General features: G+C 41.5%; 1 protein-coding gene across 13 annotated transcripts in view; it reads right to left on the bottom strand.

Annotated features, from left to right (window-relative positions):
- The window catches only part of ANKRD44 (ankyrin repeat domain 44), a 130,426-nt gene that overhangs the window by 68,861 nt on the left and 39,082 nt on the right, over window positions 1-22,483 (bottom strand). For all 13 annotated transcript variants that reach the window (XM_068196289.1, XM_068196282.1, XM_068196284.1 and 10 more), the window contains exon 2: window positions 85-168. In XM_068196289.1, coding sequence (XP_068052390.1) covers window positions 85-168 — 84 coding nt within the window. The remainder of the gene's footprint in view (window positions 1-84; window positions 169-22,483) is intronic.

The following is a 22,483-nucleotide window of genomic DNA, read 5'->3' as shown; positions in this document are numbered from 1 at the left end:
GTTACGTGTTAATTACTGAGGACATTTTTAATACTGTCATTGCCACAGTCCACAGGCATGGTGCACAACATGCCAGTCACATACCAAGGCGTTGACATCCTCAGTTTTGTAGATCAACATCCGTATCTCTTCTGGATCACCACTGAAAATTGCCTGGACCAGTGGAGGCTGGAAAAAGAAAACAGAAGCAGAAGTATTACAGGTTTGTTTGTTTTCTGTTTAAACTGAGAGCATTTTACTCCTGCTAACAGTTGCTAAAGCTGTTCAGAGACATGGTGTGACCCCAGTCCTAAATCACCAGGAGTATCTCGTCAGTAAGAGCTACCAGTTTGCTTGAGGATAAACTGAAATCATGAGCATGTTTGTACCTATAATGAGCATGTGTGTGCACAAACAGGGACCCCCATTAGAACGGCAACTTTTGTCAACAACACGCAATTAGCCCAGATGTTCTCCCTGGCATGTAAGGGGAAAACTAATTACATCAGATAGTGCTGCATGCTTGCTCTTGGCATAGATGAATGGTCATGCAATACACATTTAGAAACAGAACATTATGCAGATAATGAATTTCTGGGCAATCACTAAACAACTTGTATTTTTTCCCTGAATAAATACGCAATGAGCGCAGTTAATTTTAACCACCCAAGAAGCGAAGTAATTATCTTATTGTCTCAAGTCTGTTATTATGCTATTATGAATGGGAATGCAGAAATAAATAACCAGGCCCACAGGAGAAACAATGTGCCATGCTCGCTCCTCTCCAACGCTGGCGTCACCGCCGGGCAGCGGGAGGGAGCTCTGCGTGCGCTCAGAGCTGCGATACTCAGCCAGAGCTGGTGACTTCAGCCCTTCCGACCACCTTGGCAGCAAATATCTGAGTTAGTAACCAAACCGGCAGCACACTGAACTAAAAGAAGAAAAACTGTGCTGCTGGAGACTCGGGAAAAGAAGGGGACAATTCACAAAGATCCCTATCCCATAAAGCACGTGGTTGAAACAGGCCCCACTTTCACCAGCACCCTCCTGAAGACAGTGTGTGCCCCCCAAGTCTCACTCCTGGTTGCCTCATGGTCCTACTGGCAAAAAGGAGTTTGTGGTGCCATGCAATCACCAGAATCTAAAATAATCCTGTAAAATGGCAGCATGCATGCCTACTTAGGCACATAAAACCGCAACAGTTCTTGAGATTCTACAGAATTTAACTGCCTTGTAAACAGGCTCTCTCGAAATTCACAAAACCGGCTGAGGGAACAAAGAAAATACCATTTCCTCCCTATCTTTTCTTATTCAAATGCGGAAAATACATTTCTAAGTTAATGGTGTCTATTTTAAGACATATTAATCCCTTATGTCCTTGAGAAACATTCATACTGGAATTTCATTCTTGCCACTCCTCCAAAAGTGAAAAGGACTAAAGCAATATCACAACTGTCTATGTCTTACATATTGTAGTAGGTGTTTGAAAAAGAAAGGAAAAAATATTTCACTTTAACAATGTAGCATGCTCCCTTCCCAGCCATGTCAGAATGGGCAAAGAATATTCCTCAACAGAGGCTGCAAACACCAGACCCTTCTCTCCTAAAACTAATAGTTCTGAAGAATCACTGAATGTTTATGAAGTTATTATGCTCACACCAAAATATTTGCATTTTCTGTGCATTTATCATAATATTAAATGGAAAAAAAACCACAGGAAAGCAGAGAACTCCTCAATTTCAAGCTGAATGGCAATCACAATCCAGTAGCCAAGACACAAACACCCCCAGCATCTTAGCTTATTCCTTGAACCCATTTGCAGGTATGCCCACCACCCAATGAAAAGTATCAGCCAGACTCTGGTGACATTTAAGGTGGGACCTCAGACAGAGGTAAGAGAAAAAACCTCAAAATTCAAATTTATTAGATTAAAAAAAAACAAAAAAAAAAAAAAAGGCAACCAAGTTCAAGTGCTGTTACAGGCAATGTTTTTCTTTTAGAAAAGGAGGGAGTAAAGTACTGTGCATCATTACATTTAAAAAAAAGGAAGGTCTACAATAAGGCACTTTGACCCTTCTTCTCTCTGCCAGAAATCTGACTCAAACCTTTGTTTTTACAGGAAATGTTTGACCTTTCTAATTAGCATCAGCCACTTAACACAGAAAGCAGACTGAGAATAACGCTGTGTTCTTTAGACCTGTAACACACAGAAGATCCTCATCTCAATTTTTGTCCACCATAGCATGGTCACATCCACCTGCAGTTCCTTAGATCAAACCCCAGTGTTTATCATGCCTCTGAAGCAGGGTATAACGCGCACCACTGATACGTGTAACCTTTGCTGACAGGAGAAAGTTGCCATATACCCATTTCAAAGGCCTCATCCCTTCAGACCTTTTCCCCTGTAAGATTTAATTTTTATAAATTAATTATGATAAAACCTATCTCTGATAGTTGTAGCAGCAAGACACAGAGATAATGGAGAATAATCAGAGCCTGGAAAGTGAAAGAGGAGATTAAAATGATCAGACCCTGAAAGCTGGAAAGAGGAGATAAAACAGTACAGGTTAATAACCATCTTGAGTCACTGCTGTGCAGCCTGCTCCAGCTGGCCATTTTTCTAATTCACTATGTCATTATTTTACTTTATTTTCAAAGGTATTTGTTTTGAAATGAGAATGTATTATTTATTGTTGAGGCAATTTTATTACATATTGAGACCCATTTCAGTGTAAGATGTGCAGTCAAGTACAACGACCTGTCCAGGAAATACATGTCAGAACTACGTTGCAGCATTACTGCTCAGTTTGAGGTCAGAGCTGAGAAGATGCATCCACATCCATCAGCACAATGGAAAAGGTATTGCTCCATTCAGCAGCTGATAGGGATGGAATAAGGCTTGTGCACTTACAAACATATTGATGACAGATGCCCAATGAACAGATTACTTTTTCGATCTTCAGTGATAAACATATTCATGCATCAATGACTTCAGCCTTTTTTTTTAAATTTAATTCCTGAAGGATAGATAATTTTCCTTCTTAATTATCAAAGGACAGTATATTTTTGGAAATAATTTCTAAAACTTGTGACATCATTAATGGGTTATTTCATTAGCAGAAATATTTTGCTTTAAAAGTCTTCAAATTCAGAAGTTGTTAAACTCTTATATTAAAGGAAAAAGAAAAGCACAAGCACAGAGCAGATTATAGATAACTATTATTAGAATTAAGCAAGGGTGCAGGGTTTTGGAATGATGAACAACTGTTTCATCAGCTCAGCTCTCTGTAGCTTCCAATTTCTTAAAGAGAATTTCAGTTGGGAGTGTTCACATTTTTTTCTGAAAATAAACTCCAGCAGCTAACAAAAACCTTTCCATATTACTTTTTATACAGAGTAACTATGATAAGTATGAAACTTACCAGCAAGTTTTATTAGAGGGTTCTTTACTTTGTGCTGTAACAAGCATTTTAATAAAAAATAAATTGTGTCTGCAGACACTGTCTAGTGTTCTGGACATATTCCTGTCTTTACTGAATGCAGGGCAATCATAAGCTGGACTTCAACACACCAGGTAAAATTAACTTGTTGAACTGAAGGCACAATGATTTTTTCAGCAGCAGAATTTAAATCCACATGGAAGAATGTCCTGTGGCTCAGCTGGATTCCACAGAGCCAACAAGCTGTTCCAAAAGAAAAAGCCCAGCCCTGGCAAATTCCCCTCCATAGATCTGACTGTTACCAAGGGGCACTGGCAAGTCTCTGACTCCAGAGGAGATGAAGCATGTAAGGGGACTGTCTCAAGTATAATTTTAATTACTATGTCCAAAGCAGGTGCTGAACCTCCTAGCAAACCACTTCCTATTTTTGTTGAGTAGCTAGTAACTGTGACATACACTGAACATTTTGCCTTGATTTTAGATATCCTGACTCACTAAGCAGAACTTACTTAAGCCAGATTTTTGTTTGGCAGGAGGCAGAGGCCGATAGGGTAAGGATGATTGACTCCCCTGCCCATTTGATCTCACAGACTACCATTTGTTACTGCAAGTGAAAAGCAGCTACATTTTGATCCTTTATTAGCTCTAATTGCCTTACATCAAGTTCCTGGAATAAACACTTAGATATATATCCATGTATTCATGTAACTAGCAAGGCATTGTAGCAAGACACACAATCATTCAAAGTGGTATTGATTCTGACAGTGTTTTGCCAAACACCTTTTTTTTTTTCTGAAAGTACTCCCACCAATCAAGATTACAAGGTTATCTGCTATGTCACATCACATACATTATTTCCTTCCATTGCCCGAAGCAAAAAGGCTACTCCTGTCCCTATTTTATTTTAGGACTTTCTCTCTCTGTACATACAGCACATGAATACCTGAAATGCTGTTTTAACTTACAAGTCTGTATTAGTGAACAGCCATTAACTGGAGTTAATTCTTAGAGTGTATTTCCCTGATGCTTAGTATTTATACAGTTCCATGTACAGAAATTACTCAACACTCATAATTTTCAACAGGCTTTGTAGTCTATTACCCTTTCATCAGGGGTTAGCCTTTTATTGTGTTTTAGGAATGAATTGCTGGGTGAGTACAAAAAACATTTGCTCTTAATTTGTTAATTCAAAGGGTGCAATCCTGTTGTAGGAATTTCTATATACACTTCTGCCAACAAAGTACTTTCACAGAGCTGGTATTTGGAGAAGAATGCCCTTGGATGGCTGCTAAGAGATGTTACATAGCAATTACAGATCTTTACTAAGCGACTTAAGGAATACCTGTCCAAGTAATTGAAAAGCCAGGGGAGAGAATCAAACCTGTAGATTGGGTGCACTGGTTCCCTGGAAGCACTGTGACAAACTAACAGCATTGTTAAGTGATCAAATGCACTTAGGACATTTACACTGAGCAGATCAATAAATACCCTGTACACTGCAACATTTCAAACACGGCAGGGAAAAAAATAATTAATTTAATTCTATCTATTATGTGCTTCCATTTATTGCAGACTAGCCCAGTGATTTAAGGATTGCACATCAATCCTCTGCAGCCAAGGACAGCATGCATGCCTACACATTGCTATTTATTTCAATTTGTTCCACTGTGTTTGAATGCTCAAGGACCAACAAATATATATGACACACAGAGGCATTCAAAAAAACATGAGTCAACACTCCCAAAACTAAAAAAGAACCTCTGTGTGACAGAGGCACTTCCAAGCTGAGAGATCTTCATGTTGTTTTTAGGCCAGCATTTAAAGGATGCAACTGTGCTCTGAGACTTTCCCTGCACCAGTGGCTTTCCAACTTGCTGCCATGCTGTGCTCTAAGATGCTTAGAGGGATGTAATGGGCATTTAAGTTTTATTTCAAGTGTTGAGTTTTCCTGTAATGCCCCCCATTTCTATCTATGTCATTTATAACAGCTTCTCCAAAGCCTCAGGGTGTGTTTCTCTTTCAGACCATAAAAAGGACTTCACATCACCGGCACAGGGCACACAGAAGCAGTGGAGAATTGATCACTGCTTCATTTGCTGTTATGCTTTCCTGAGAACAGGTAAAAAGTTATATATAAACTCCAAACAGAACATATGCTTAGCTTCAAAAACAGCTTTTATCTAACTTTTTAAAGAAAGAAGAGCTGGAGGGGGCTGTCTGCATTTGCCTGCACAACACAAGCCCACAGCTGAAAGCCTCTCCCTCCAACACTTTCATCTAATGACGAATGGCAACTTCACCAAAACACCAAAAACTGCTCAGTGACCAAATGGGAAATACCCCAGTGCACACCTGTGGCTCCCAGTATGGTCTAAACCTAAGGGACACATACTCAATAGCACCCAGGACATCAGGACAGGATGTCTTCAAGGACCCTCAGTGTGCTTGGTGCTTTTTCCCCTCCCAGGAAGGCAGAAGTGGTTCCTAAGTAATTGTTCACAAGTGTCTGAATAATTCATGCAATGCTAACACGGTCCATAGGTAGTTCCACAAAGGCATGCACTCAGCCTTTCCCACAGTGGCTTCCCAAACAAAGACTTGAACATTTACAGAAACATTTGGTGCAGAATTGGTTGGAATACAGTGATTCTAACACGATCAGCAGATGTGTTAGCCACTGGTAACATTACAAACACCTGACACTAATCACTGGTGTACATTGCTAACTGCATGGCAGTCACAAACAGCTACAGAAACAGAGCAGCTCCAACCATACTGCTGGACAGCCAGGCAGCTGGTGCAGACTGCAAAGCCTTGGGGCAGCATGGCCAGGGGAGGACATGGACATGCATCCCACCTCTCCAGCTGAGTTCAGCTGGGTGCCTGGCGTCCAGTACTGACCAGGTTCAGAGGCTGGAATTACAGCCTACCAAAACACCCTTCTGCATCTTCTGGATGGGAAAAATCACATCCTCAGCTTTAGGTGAACAAGTAAGATTTTGTTGATGTACAATAGCTGTAATGACGGAGGAAGGGAAAAGCATGATCACTGGAAAAAGGTTGAAGTAGTAGCAGTAGAGCTATCTGAAACAAGATTGTCTGATGATAAGCTTCCATTAAAAATCTTGTTTTGAACATTGCTTACACTATGTTTGGAAAAGAACAACTTCAACTGCTTAGAGCATGGCTCAACCCTGAAAAGAGAGCAGGACTGTCACAACACATCCTGCATCACCTGCTTTTAAATGATTACCCCTCCAATACAGCTAAGCCTTTGCAAAAACAAGCTGGGCTCAGAAATCCAGGCTGTGCTCCCACAGACTTCTGGCTCTTTACTCCCACTCAGCAAGGCCCTGATGGCTTTTGCTTACACCCCACCCTCCAAACTCCCTATCTCCGGCCAGACAGAGAAGACAATAGATCTGATTCTATAATTAAACATAATCACAATTAATCATTTAGTAAGTGGCGTGCAAACCAGACTATACTTCATTACACTTTCCCAAAAGCACACATCTTGTGAAGTAACAAGAATAAGCCAGCTAAACCCCTGCCTCCCCACCACCACCTGCACCCTGGTCCTCTCTGTGCTCAGCCCTTCCCCTCTCCTACTTGAAAACAACATATTGAGCGGCTGAAACTTTAACACGACATTTATTTAGAAGCTTTCATGATACTTAAAAAGGAAAATAGTCAGGAGTGATCCTGCTTGTGCAATGCTGGACCCAGCCCGGTATTTCAGTTCGCACAATTTGTGATATGCCATTCTAGACAGTGCAAAACAAGCCTCTGGCAGATCTATTTCTGGTGCGAGCTTGGCTCCGCATTTTGGCTGCCTCCCATTTTTCATTAGGAAGCCTATCAACTGCCCCAAGAATTGCTTATATTTCCAGGTGAAGTGAAGGTTACATCCTGCCATTCCTGGAATCCTGAAATTCCTCTACACACTGAAAAGTGCTGCAAGTTGCCTATGTTTCATTGAACTTATCAGTTAAAGGCACCAAAATAACTCTTGGCCCGTTAAATTTAGCTCACTTCTAAAAAGGAAAAGAGCTCAGACTGTTTAATTCAGCTTGCCTAATGTCCTTTCCTTCATCCTCATTACTGGAGGCTGTCCACCAGTCTTGATTTAAGTGCTAGGGTTTGGTTTTAGTTTTGGCATTTGGGATTGGGGGTGGGTGAGGTTTTTTAAAGTGCCTTCAGATCAGATCAGAAAATTAGTTAATAAATACTGTCCTGAAGTTACATTAATCAAGTGGAGACAAAGACTCAGCACAATACAGACTAGTTAAAATAAGAAAGTTTTTTAAAGGAAGACAAAAATAAACATAGTAGCATAACATTTGTTATATTCACTAGCATTTGTAACCCATTTTAGTAGAAAAAAGTCTGTCACAGACAGCATAAGATTTGTTGGAATACCTACAAAGATTGAGGATAATCAATCTAACAGTACCTTGAATTTTTCTTGTCCTCCTGAATTTGTTTGTTCAAAGTTTCTTGGGATTTTGTCTTGATACAAACTGTGTGTTGTGTAATATCTCACAACAGACAGATCAGTGGCACCATTAAATAACAGTCCTGCGATTGTAACGGCAGTACCAAAAAAAGGCTCCAATTCCTTTTATATGTTCTCAGCAGCATGTGCTGCACTACTTATCCATTTGAGCACTTCTTGTCATATCTATATTTTGTTTCCCAGAGCTTTTGTCTTTTCTTTTTTCCCCTCCCCCATAATCCATCAATCATTTAGTCAGAAGCAGGGAAGAAGTCCTGGCACCAAGGCAGTGTTTCTGAACAAGAGCTTAGCAGACAGTAAAATCTCTGGGGGCATAAATTCCAGCTGGTGTAAATCAGCTGAAGCCAACTTCCAAGTGAGAGGCCCTGTGCCATGTTACACCACCTACTTTCCAAAGGGCCCTGCGCGCTGTCCCCACCAGAGGCACAGCTGAGAGGTGGCCAAGGCAGCGTGAGGTTATGAACCTCAAGAGAAATGAAACTGCCAGCAGCACAACAGAATAACAGCAACCCAGTGACACATCTGCTCCTCGCTAGAGATTTCAGAATAAAGCAGTTATGGGAGAAACTCGCTCGAAAAACATCAACCCTGCCAAAAGCTTCATTTCCTGCTCATTTGTCTTCAAACACATTTAAAGCAATTTTTTTTAACCAATTGTTTAGGTGTTAAATTCCACAAAAGAGAAAGAAAAAAAAAAAAAAAAGAAAAAGAAAAAAAAAGACAATTCAAACCAAATCTGTGTGGAGGGAGGAACGCTCTGAGGGCTGAAGGGGTTCATGCAGCTGGTCAGCTTAACCTGAGACATCTCCTCCGTTCAGTGGCCCCACATCCTCTGGAGACCACTGATATCCTGCCTGCACCCAACTCTACCAGCAGCAATGGCAGTCAAGCAGAAGAAGGAAAAAAGAAACGGAAATGCTGCAAGTTTATCTCCCTTCGGTTTATCACTAATGAAACTGTGACTTACCCCTCTTCCTTGCCAAGGCAAGCGTGTGCAAGGGCTGCTACACACACTGCAGCTGGCTCAAAAAAACCCTTCCGTAGTGCTCTTTCAGTGCAGCAGCAAAGCAAGATCTGCTTTTCATCTGGCAGCCTGGACACTCGGCAGGACAAAGTAATAGTCCAGTCCATCTGTAATTAAGTGCTCTATCTGATATATGCAGCACACATTGATACTCATCACACACGCTAATAAAAACTCTTTCATTTTTAGAAAATTAGCCCTGATTTAGAGAACTATAAAGTGGCATCTGATCCTGTAACATCTTACTTGGTAAGATCAGGACTTCCGCTGGCTAACGGGGTCTGTTTTATATTACTGTACACACAAAGAAGGCAGCTATGAAACAGAGTGCCATAATAAATTTGCAGATACCTCGGAACTACAAGAGACTACACAAGGATGTTGGAGGGCAAGATCAGAATTTATAACCACCTTGACAAATTATACAAACAATCAGGCTGGAGGAAGAGTAGGACACTATTCAGTATGGAGGAGAACATAGCCTGCCTGTTAGTGAGAAATCCAGGGCTGTTACGCAGCAGTTCCGTGTAAGAAAGAATTTGGGACTGCATTTTACTAACTGAATGTAACTGAACAACCTTCTGAAAGAGGAAGAGACTTAAAATAGGATTATGACTTGCAAAGCACACTGTGGTCCTTCCACACTGCTCAGTACTGCTACGGCTGGCTGAAGTGAGACATTTAGTTTAGGGCACCACTTGACTTGAAGACCAGAACAGAGCTCTAAAACATAATTTACAGGGAAAACCTAAACAGATCAGAGCTGGTCACAATACACAGAAGACAATTTAAAGGAAACATGAGAACTATTTGCAAAACATAAAAGGTTGCTATTAAAAGAAATCATCTGTTTTCCACATCCAAGACATACAGAGCTTAAATGGCTGCACACAAGGAGGATGCATCACTGCTCCATTAAGGGCAACACAAACCAGGACACTGGTTACCAATTTGGCTGAGTTACAAACTGTGAACTGCAGAAGACTGTATTTCAAAAATAGATGTAGTCCAACAATCACTGAAAGTCAAAGGTATTCTTTTCTGCAGGCTTCAGTAGGCAAAGGATTGAACATATGAAAGCAAAGAAGGCCAAACAAAATTCACGCTACACTTACATGAAGATAAAGGTTAATGCAAAAGGGGTAAGCTACACCAGAAATCAATAAAAATATATATTTCCAAAAGTTCAAGGGGAGTCTAGTGCCTTTGGGTAGATGCACACTAACACATGGCAGGACTCCAGCAGAATTTCAGATCTCATCTCATTCACTCGTCAGAAGGTCATTTCAGCTACAGGGCACCCATGCACAGAGTTTCTGTTAAGCACAGATACATTCTGTAAGCACAATCTCACGTGTTCCTGAACCTCATCTTCCTCTTAACAGTGACCTGCAACACTTCCAAGGTCCTGCTGTCATGGGTATCTAAACCAAGCTTCAGGACAATAGCAAACCTCCAGGATCATGAAAACAATGATAGGGAGGGAGAAGACATTTTAGGGACTTGAGCAAAACCTGAACTATTTGATTTGTTTGGTCTTACCACTATATTTCAAGTGGATCTTGCTCAGGTGCCCCTTGTGTTGCACATCATACACACAGCCTCACCACTGCCTGTCTCCTACGCACTACAGTGCGGCTCATTCCTCTGGTCAGCAACTGCCACCCACACAGCCACCCTCCTGCCAGCTCCAGAAAAACTCAAATCTCCCAACTCACCTTCTCCTACACAGTCAGGGCCTAATATACTTTAAAAGACATTGAAGAGTAACATCAATGTTTCCCGATTTTTCTTAGAGGTCATGGAGCTCACAGTGCTCTTGAAGAGCACCACAGTCGGTTATTACTGTTTTCATAAAATACTAAAATCCTTTGCAGATTCTAGTCACTGATATTTGCTTTCTGCATAGCTGATATAAAATTCAGATTAAAAATGTCTAACTACTGAGGCTGATGACAGAGTTATTTCCATTAATAGCAGAGTAACTACGTGTGAACATGAAGATCAGTTCATAACACCACATCATCTCTTTCTTTACATTAGGCATGCTACAGTTGGCATGGAGCTCTGCTCAACAACCAAAGCAGATGTTTTACCTCTATTTTGAATCTGGAACAGATTAGCAAAGTTAGTTTGATTCAACATATTCTGATAATATCCTCGTTCTCAACTTCAACCAAATTATTGAAGCTGACAGGAAAAAAAAAGGGGAAAAAAAAACCCAAGCTTTGCTCATGAGTGCAATGTCAGACAGCCAGGCCAAAGAAATTAAATGGAAATTTTAAAAGGTTTCAAAATTGTCTTCACTTCAGAAAACAATTCAGTATCTTCAGAGCTTTATGCATCTGACTGTGACAAATCCAGCAGTGTCAAAATTACTGTGTACGGACACAAATTAAACAGAAAGATGAGCTGAAGAGCTATAATGAGCTATTAAACTCTTTCTTCCAACAAGTTACCATTGCAAGTTATGAATAGCTTTGTCTAAATACCCTCTGAAAAGCCTGCAAGATGTCTCTGAGACTACTGTCACAGTTTGGAGACTCGGTGTGAGCCTTCCAGAGAAAAAGGCACAGCCTGGGAGAGCTCAGCCACAGAGTGAGGGTCCTGGCAAAGTCAAGGCAAGCCCCCCTTATTCCTGAGCAGTCTCATTAAAGCCTCTTTGCAGCAGAGGAGGGCAAAGAATCATCCAGTGAACAAAAGGGAAGACGAGAGGGACAGAGGGCAGTCCACTTCAGATGGCCCTCTGCAAAACAAAGTGCTGAGAAATACCAGAGAGGGGGGAAATGAGATCTGGAAAGCTGAATTACAGTAACCTAGCTAAATGAAAAAGCCAAAACAAACCAGAGGATTTCCCAAGCCAGTTTTATTTCACCTTTCTTTTGCAAGTCCTTGGCCACAGCACTGTGGATGCTTGTCGTATTTGAACACTTCCTTCTGACAGGGAGCTCTTCAAGTCGTGCTGCCCATCAGAGAGGAGGATGTTTGAGGAAGAGCTCAGGGAACATGTCTATACTGCCACTAGATATCCCAGATGGCCTCTTGGAAAAGGGATGTCTTTCTGGAATTGTGCTACTGGATATGAACCCCATACATGAGCTCAAGAAGAAGCAGGTGTAGACCTTATAGTTTTCATTCTAAACCCCATATACATTACAAAATAGAGCCTGCAGAACTAAATTAGTAATCATCTCCTCTAATTTTCATAGATTTTTACAAGTGACTCAAGTAATGCATAAAAAGCTGAGAGCATCTAAGCTAAGCCCAGGCTTAGTGCTTCCCTTACCCTTTTGCAAGGAACTGGAACTTACCCTCAACCCTTTTGCAAGGAACTCGTTTAGTAAACCACTGTCCTATTTTGCTGCATGATTTAACCACTCTTAGGCTACCCTGCCCCTCTGATCTGCTAACAAAGCAAATCCCTCTGTGTCTCACAGCCTCCTCCTCTCAGTCCTTCAGAGTTCTCGCCTGTTTTTCATGGCAACAATCCTAATTCAAGACCTGTAGGTCTCCTTCTCTGATGTCTTGTTTCACTGGTGGGTGCAGTCCAACACTTCAGAAAAAAATATAGAAAAGCACAGCCTTGCTGTGTCACAGACCTTGGATTTTACAGAACAAGATAAACAAAACTTAAGGGCCACCTAATACTGTTCACATCTAAGTTGAGGGCAGAAACTTTCAAACAAAGCTAAGAGACTGATAGCAATGCTTGGTGCTTTTAAAAATCCCAAACATATGAAGCTGCATGAGCTTCTGAGGGATGGAATAGTTTGCAGAGGGTTGTGCCATCCCACCATCTTAAGTCACCATGATTGCAAGGAGTTTAAAAAAAAAAAACAAAAACGAAGAAGGAAACTAAAAAAAGGAAGCAGGCTGTTCCCAAAAGCCTGCCATACTGCTTTCACTGAGAGCTTTGCAGGACTCTTCTGCTTGCAGCCACTTTATGTAGGGTCCAGAATCCCTTCCCCTCTGGGGTAAGAGGAGTAGATGACAGTTTCTCTGTGTTATCTGCTGCCTCTCACAGACCAACTGAAACTACACCATAAATGGGGCCTGCCCAAAGAGAATTCAGTCTCAGTGCACTGAGCTAAAGTGATGGTTGGCAGAGAGCTTTAAGCCATGGGGGAAACGGTGATGTTAACAAAAAAAGGTGGATATACCTTTCCCCATCCCAGTCATATGCCTATACAGATTATTTCATGCTCTTTAAACACAGGCAGAATCTTGTGGAATTAACCAGAGAAAGGGGAGGGAAAAGCAGCAAATTCTTCCTGGTGAGGACGACCAATCCCTGGCACCTGTCCTCGTGCTTCAGATTAGCCAGCTCTGTGGTCTGGACTTCAGATCTGACTGGACCAAAACTGTGACTGCACTGGTCCTGCTCCTCCAGGCTTCAACAAGAAGTTACCTATATGCTTTGAGTAAGGCAACCTCCATTTTCAGCAGTCTCATTTATAATCTGATTCTGACTTCTAACTTGTAAGCTGGATAGCCTGTGAAATTCAGAAAGTGAAATCCATACAGGCATAAGCAGCAGACAAAACACAGGAAATTTCTCATCTCTATTCATGCCATAGCAATATGTAGACCAGGGGGGCAGACTCCATGTGTCTGATGTATTCTAATGCTAGTTCCTGAACTAGAATTCCCACCACTGAAACTGGCTGGATCCTAAAAGCATTTTAACTAATTTTATTTCTGTCTCTACAGGAAGAAAAAAAAAATCTCCAAGTCATATTAAATATTTGAACAGAATTCTGCAAACCAAGAACAAGACATTTCTAATCTAGGTCATTTTATAAAGACATTAGTGTCACCATGCTAAATCTTTACTCTCCTGAGACAGAGCTGCCACTGGTTAACTCGCTGCACTGACACAGATTCTGAGAAAAGCCCCAGGAAATATTTTAGGCTGATTTCTGCAAAGAAAGAAAAACAAATCACATTTTTAAATGGTTGCACCCAGCCCCACCAGCCCGCTCAGTTTCAGATAATGGAACCACACAACACAGCTTACTCTTGTAGGAAGTAACAACTGATAACACGCCAGCCTTTTTGCAGTTTTTCACTGGAGTGCTATCTAACTCCAGCTTTCATTCAGCTTTCTGTATTAAGAGAGCATGAGTTGGCCACAGTGCACTCAGAGTTTGCTAAGCAGTGTTTAACAGAGATAAGGGGGGAGGTAAATCACAGGGAGACACCACTCACCAGCCTCCAGCCACTCTACTCAGGCTGGATATATGCAGTTACCTTCAATCCCAAGCCAAAACATCCTTTGCTGTGCAAATCCTATGCTTTTCCATCTTCACAAACTGCCATGCCTTTCTTATTGACCAAGTTTCTCTTCCGCTCCCAGCAATTAATACAGAATCACAGAATAATACAATGGTTTGGATTGGAAGGGACTTGAAAGATCATCTGGTTCCAACACCTCTGCCATGGACAGGGACACCTTTCACTAGACCAGGTTGCTCAGAACAACATTTCACCTGGCCCTGAACAGGGGATGGGGTCCACAGCTTCTCTGAGCAACCTATGCCAGTGCCTCAGCACCCTCACAGTGAAGAATTGCTTTAATGGATGTCAAACTCCTTCCTGCTAAGCTTCCTGAAGGCCAGGACAGCACAGGAGGGGAAGAGGCCCAGGAAGCTATGGTTTTGTGGGAAAGAATCAATGTTGCTAAAGTCAGTAACAGACATTAAAAGTAAAGAGGCATAAATACTGTGTTCTCCCTTATTTACTACACATTGGAGTGCATCCAAACACACAAGCTCTGTGAGCCGTGTCCTCTGCAGCTCCACCTTTCCAGAGCAATGTCACCTGAAAAAGTCATCCTTTGCATATGATTTAACTGGAAAATGAAAGACAGGCTACTGGCTCACTGCAACAAGTTAGGGCTTTTTAATTATGCAGAATTATATTTGGACACAAGTAAAATAGTCAGGTTTAGGGCTACTGAAAACCAAGTCCTGAAGTGCAGAGTGTAAGGAAATCTCACCGTGTGTACAGACTGAACTCAGACTTGTCCTGCCTAGTGGACATGTACCCATTAATTATTATTTGTGCCAGCAGCACCAGTGCACTGTGACTCAGGACTGATAATGAGAAGCTCTTTTGCTGTTATCATGAAACATGACTCAAGTCTGAAGGCCTTTGTGAAGAGCTGTCACACACCTCAGCTTAAAAAAAAATAACTCATGGCCTGGCATGAAAGTGAAGCAGTTTTCCTAGAATAAGAACAATTCCCAATGCTGTGCCCACAAGCTTCAACTGGAAATTCAGCAAGAACATAAGGAAAAGGAGACTAAGAAATTTATATATTAAAGATCACACAGCTTTAAAACATAAGCAAACTCTTAGAGCTGTCAAGGATGGATTTACAAAAAACAGTGGTATCCAGCACCCAGAGTGATCACTTCAAACCACTCCACAGTGATTTTAAAACTGTGCTTCTAGAAAGTCAAGAATTACACCCTGAATTACAGTCTTCAAGTAATGCCCTATGATGGTGATGTCTCTACACACCTCTGCTTGGAGGTTATTTTAGAGTCTCTAATTTGTGCTATTTTCTAAAGAACTTTAAGAAAATTTGGGAAGAAATTTTATTCTCATAGCCAGAAAGCCAGTTCTCACATTAATTTCTCCTAATAATTTCTCAGAAATACTGCTGCTCAAACACCCTAACATGTTTAAAATGTAATTAAGATGTTCGGGAGACATGGACAAATGCCAAGTCCATTTGCATGATGTGGGGAAAAACCCCCCACTGAACAAGCTGGAGGCTCCTGAAGCCCACAAGGGGTAATTTTGCTGGTTTACAGCAGACTGGAATTGTATTACCTAAAGCTGATTAAGGCTGACAGACAAGTGAAATGCTGCATTTATAAACTTCCACTAAGGTGACACTGACAACTACAATGAAATCCATAAATCAGAAGAAACAAGCAGATTCCTGCTTCTGCTATTTTGTTCTGCCAAAGCCATTGCAGGTGTCTCAGACCATGTTTTATATGCAATATGTGCTACAGCAGCTGAGCAGAGGAGTCGGGAAGCACTTCCCCGCAAGCTGTCCATCCCCAGGACTTGGCTCATCACGGCACAGACACGTCCTGCTCTTACTTATCTCCACTGCTCATTTTGAAAAGTGACAAAAGTCATATTGGTGCTGGTAAATGTGTCTGGTAAATGTGTGTGATGCTGCCTTCAAACTAAATAAAGCACTCACTGCCCTTTGTGGGTAAGCTAGACAGGCAGCAAAAAACTGTCAGGAATGCACATGGCAAAAAAATACATCTACAAAGAATGGCAAATTTGCAGGTACTCTAAACACATCTAACACCAAAAATGACCCATGACTTGTTTCTTCCAGACACAGACCTTCCAGCCTGAGCTACTGAGTAGGTCTGAATACTCACTGCGTAGTGAAGATCTCCCTTGTAAATAGTTCAGCATCTCAGCAGAAGCATGAACTCACCTCAACTGCCACATCTTCCTTTTCCAAACTGGGGCTCAGAGCCACCATACTTTGCAGCTGGAGATAAAAACATTTTTTCATCCCTCACAAGGGCAGATCCCAACTTCACAGACCCAGAAACAAGCACAGAGAGGCATGTATAAAATTGCTATAGGACCCATTCTCCTTTCAGGTATTTTCAGGTTTTATGCTTTCAACTTTTGCAAAGCACTGAAGATATTTCTCCAATATTTTTTGTTGAGTGACAGCATTATTAAATTTCCTAAGTTAACTGGCATTTATAGAAGAAATGGTGATAAGATCTGTAAATGAACTCCCAGCACCTTAGCAAATGGAATTATAAGAAGCTAGGAAAAATTGTTTGTGCTTTCCTCATCATCCTGTCCCACCCACAAAAGGCATTTACATTAATAGAGAACCTGGCATTCATAAACCTGTATGGCATCACAGCACTGGGGTCACAGCTGCATTCCCACCATTCATTCAAAAGAGCAAGAATTTCAAAATCCTTTCTTGCACTTGATCTCTGGGATGACTTGTTCATTCTCACTCCCAGCTGTCTTCTTTCTCCTACGGAAGCAAGGACTGAGACTGTGAACATCAGTCCCAGTCCCTTTCCAAGGTAGGTGCCATAAAATCAAGTCAAGGCTGTATAAAAAATGCTACCTAGCTCTGAATCTGGTTGCAAAAACAAAGATGCAAATGTACATACTCAAAACACTTCACATCAAAGGCTGTCCTCCAGGGCACCAACTGGACACAAAGATTTCCAAAGGGAAAACGCATCAGTGACTGAAAACCACACCCATACCAATGAAGCAGAATCCAGCATAGGGGAGTTTCAGAGCTCAGGCGCTGTGGACAGGGTAGAAAAGGAGGATGAGGGATAGAGAACTCCAAGCTGTTCAGGCAGCTCATCCTACACAGACACAGAGCATCCCGGTTACATCAGAGGAACCTATGGGAGTCGAGAGCCCAGCTGAGTTAATCACAGCTAATCAAATGCCAGGAGAGAAGACCCAGACAGTGAGGAAACAAAAGATTAATTGCTTCAGAGAATCTTCATGCACACACAGTTTCTACTGCCAAGGTAACACTTTATTTCTGTTACCCCCTCATCTGGACTCCTTGGGCACCACTGCTGGTTCCCACACTGGCCTGGCTTTGAAAACCCAGCCTGAGGGGGAGCTGAGTAGCCCAGACTTCCCTTCCTTCCTAAACAGCTGGCATCAATCATGAAATAGCTCCAGTAAAGAAACTGGATCCATGATTGTTCCCCTTCTAGTGCTGCTGTCTCATATCACACCAAAAATTCCACCAATGCCCTCAGTCACACAGATGGCACAATAATGAATGTAGTGATGGGGGAAAATTCTCCTCCCTGCCCCTTCTCCCCGTGGGACTGGTCCAGAAATGACAGCAGAGTGGCAAGGTGGTTTGCAGCCCTAGAACCCCGCACTTTACGGGCTCCATCACTCAGGTACCCAACACCACATCTGTCAGCTGCCCAATATCCCCAGAGGACAACACACACCTCATATCTAACCAGACAGCACCACATCAGAGACATAACCAACCATTTTTCAGACCCACAAAACACAGGAATGATGGAAGGAAGGATAGAAGGACAGAAGGAAAGGAATAGGCAATTTTACCATGCTATAGGTACAGAAGATGAAAAGCACTCCATGCAAAGTACAAAGCAGAAGAAATGCATTTTGACTTTAATATCCAAAACCTTTTAACCATAAGTAGTTTTTTGCAAGGGTATCTCACAGAGCCATGGCTTCAGCAGTATTTCCAGGCTCAGAGTGTAGTTCTGGAAGCAGATTGCACACACACAGTTTGGTAACCAGCACACGTCCAACATGAGACTGGCTGTAAGCATCATTGTACTGCCACTGCCAATCTCTGAAAGCCATCCCAGGCAGCAGCCTCCCTCTGCAGTGAGTGCCAAGAAGTCTGAGCACATATGCAGAGAGGGCAGATACGCACAGCTTCCAAAAGCAAGTTCTGCTCTGACACCTGAATTTATATGAGGGACACAGACTGATTTGTCTTTAGTCATCTTGTTTATAAAGTATAATCCCTTACTGGTTTTTGTTTGCTTTGTTTTTTAAATCTGTCTAGGAAAACCAAACTACTCGACTCTTCTGCATCAGCGCTGCTTGAATTTTAAATGCAGATGATTCATTCTTTTCCCTTTTTCAAAGACCAAGGAACTCTAGTATTACACAATTACAATAAGTGCATTCTAAATAAGACCTTCAAAAATTAGCAGATACTGTAGTTGATATATACAGCTTCCTTTGTAGATGTGGTTGACTAAAACATTAAAATGCAATACTGGATGACTGTTACAATGCTTTTTTTTCCTCTCGTGTAAATTTAATTTCATTTATCAGTTCAGCCTCAAGTCAGGAGTTCAATATTTAGTTCCTATATTTAATTATGTTTCCTTTTCATTATAGCCTTTTCCAGATAAATGTTTCATCAGGGTGTTCACTGTAATATAAAAATTATTGGAATGAAAATAATGAAGTAGTAATGGTCTCATCCTTATATGCAACATCATATGTTAAATTCTAGAAGGTTGATTTAAAAAGGGCAATGATGTCACTGAATGAAGAACTCAATAATAAGCCCTCAAAGAGAAAATGAGCTAAACAGTGGTAAAAGTGAACAACCAGAAGATTAAAACATCATACCTTTTAGAGAGTACCAGGGAGCCATTCATGCTTTAATAAGATGCAATAAAAGCAAAATAATAAACTGAAGTTCAATGCATGCCAACTTCACCATGATATCAGTGACTATCTAAATGCACCGGGTTTGTGGGTGGAATCACCAGTCCACATAACAGCAGTATCAGAAACATTACCTGGCCCCATCCCTTCTGCACCAGGTCAGAGACTAGAAGCCTAGTCTTTGTTATTCCAGCACAAAAACTACAATTCTTCACCACCCCAAACTCTTCTGTTCTGTAAGAGTGCAAGGAAGGACTAAAACTTGTTTTTGACAATGTCTGTGTGCAAGCTGAGTGATAACAACCATTGCTCCTGCTGTCGTCACTGTTACCCACCTTTCACTTTGCCTTTCCCCACAGTGAATAACATGGTTTTCCATGATTATTCCAAATAAAACTTGCTATGGCCCAAACATCTTGGTTACTAGAAAAGAGACAATTTTGCTGTAAAACCTGCTGCATAAAAATTATACCTTTCCTATGTATTTCCAGGTAGTAATTCCTGGCTATAGCTGTGTAACATATATATGCTCTCCCTTAGTTTTGTCTGGTTTGGAGTTCTGCTTTTTGCACCTCTTTTTCTTTGCCGTAGTCACTGGTGAGGGCATTTCTTCCTGCAGAAATTACTCATTTTTAATGGGCACCATTAGTCTTCTGTAACTGCCTTTGCTTATTGTGAGCAGACCAAACTTCTAATGTTTCTTTTTCCAGGTCTTGCAGAGACATGTTGTTCATCAAACCCTATCTACAGAAGAAGTTTCTTTTTGAGCTAGGCAGGAGGTAGATGCTTTGCTCCATAAAGCATGAGTTATTGCTCAGATTTTTCTATTTTTTTCCCATTTACTGTCAAATAGTTCTTGGACATTTCAACTTGATGCAGCCATATAAATCCTCTGAAAATATTTTACATTAACTGCATTTTTAGACAAGGCTTCTCTAGGAAACACTGCAAGTTTTTGTTATCCATCAGCATCCTCCATTTAGTAGCCCTAAGAATGCAAAGCTTCAATTCATTCTACCTTGTCTTCTGTGCTTTCCAGAAATTAAAGCAGAGAGCCTTACTGCCCTAAATTGGGAGCTATCAGGTCACAGTCACACAGACTGAGGCTGTTATGAAAGTTCAGTCACATCAGCTTTCACAGACTTGAAAAGACTGAAACCTCAAATTTAGGAACTGCCTCTGTTCTGGAGATTTGAACTGCCAGAATGTTTTGGCTTTTTTTTTTTTCCCCAAGGTCAAAAAGTCACTCTGTCTTAGGGCTCCGGCAAGCCATGGTGGGGAGAGCTGTGACGACCTGAGGTGCTGATGTCCCCAGGCACCAACTGTGCACCTTTCCAACAGCAGAGACACCAGAACAAGGCACGTGGAACATCTGCAGCGCAGCAAAGCTGTCCTGGGAGAAGGGACAGTCCCACCTCCCCCAGACCTACTCTATAGCCACCTGCTCCCCTACAGACTCCTCTTCCCCCAGGAGGATTACAGAAAACAATTCTGGGCAGCTGAATCCTACTCTCCAGGAGGCAGTGAGTACTTTTCTGCTGGTTTGAGTCTCAGCAGCTCAGTGAGCAGCCCAGCACATGCTAGCAGTGGTGTGCAGGATGAGGTAGGAATGCAGGGCAGGAAGCAAGCAAGGGCCCAGGCCCATCCCTTCCAGGCTGCCAGCACATCAGTGCACTGCTCATGTGAACCCTTACTGGCACCTCAGCTGGGCTGTGCCAGCAGGGACACGCTTTTGCTACAGCGACAACAGCACTGGCAACCCATCCCTTCTGTTCTCGCTGGTCTTGGGGCAAAATCCGCCAGAAAAATCTTTAAGGCAAGCCATGAACCTGTAGCTGAATTCCTTACACTACAATCAAATCTGCCAGAACTTGTCCATCAGAGCCCTTACATGGGCAAAAGAATTTCCTCTCTTGCAAGAGTTCAACCCAGTTAAAATGAGTATTGGGAAAAACTGAAGAACGTAGAGTGCCTCAAATGCCCCATGCTGGATTGCTGCTAATGCTTCCAAAATCAACACCAAGGTTCAGTGACAACTTTGCATTCAGAGTGTAGCTTTGAAAAAGGGGAAACACTTTGGCAGGGAACCTAAAATATTTTCAAGGACTAAGATCCAACAGAAAATAGGTATAAGAACTCTGATTTCTTACAAACACTTAAACAACGGCATTTTGATACTTTGATTGCTTTAAAAAAACCTGCCATATATGGATGCAAATTATATACAGATTTCTTGTAAAGATAACCTCAAGTACCTGGAGGAATTAAAGTCCTAAGGATGACTGCTGACACAATTCAGAGCTGTCTGGGACAACTTTGGGACATTTCTTTTCTGTGATTATCTCATTTTCTTCCATGTCAGCAACTCTCTCAATTTCTCTTGAGATCTCTAAAAAGGTTCAAAGGAAAGAGGTCGGGAGAAGGATATGCAAACAGGAAAAAAAGGAAAGCAACCTTAAAAAAAAACCAAGCAGTAGTAGCACCTGCAAATGACACACATCTCATGAAAGTAAAAGCCCCAGCCCACTAAACTTTAGCTTCAACAGGCTTCACAGTTTAACTCTAAAGAGAAAATATCCAGCATATATGGCACGAAAGGCAACAAAAAACCCTGACTGGCAGTTTGCATTCTCTTCTTCATATAGGCATAAAGTCTGGACAAAATAACACAAAGTGCATTTTTGTAAGTAGTGAAAATTAATTCTCATAAAGTAACTAGGAAGGCACAAGACAGACGTTACAGGACACTGAGCTCTTCCCTGTCAGAACATCCAGCTTGCATCCAGCCCATATAAATGACATACAAATCTATCACATGAGGGTTACCCAGTGACATGGATCAGCATCCATATTCCTAAAAAGAACATCTCTTCACAGATAATTCAAACCAAAGCAGAGCTTAATTTATTGGAAAAGCAAAACATGGAAAATGAAAAACAACTACGGTGCTGTCATTGTATGCTTGTGACCAATATAAACCATGTCTAGATGCAAGCATCTCATGTTGAGGTGACTTTACAGCCCAAGACCACACAGCTGGCATTGGTCCCAAGCACTAATCTCATTTTCAAGAAATGAAAATTACTGCTACACACTAGTGCAATTCTCTTAGGTGGTAGCTAAATTTAACCAGATTATCCCAATATGAAATAGCTAAATAATTAAAGCAGCAGAGAAGAGAGCAGTAGAATGAGGAAAAAGTAAGTTTTTCTCTACAGAAAGGATGGTTCTTATTTACTCATCTCTTACAAACACTCCAAAAATATGCTCTGCTGAGCATTAAAATGCTGTAAGGCACTG

This window comes from Anomalospiza imberbis, chromosome 7, assembly GCF_031753505.1.
Source record: "Anomalospiza imberbis isolate Cuckoo-Finch-1a 21T00152 chromosome 7, ASM3175350v1, whole genome shotgun sequence".
NCBI lineage: Eukaryota > Metazoa > Chordata > Aves > Passeriformes > Viduidae > Anomalospiza > Anomalospiza imberbis.
This window is presented reverse-complemented; position numbering and strand designations above follow the sequence as displayed.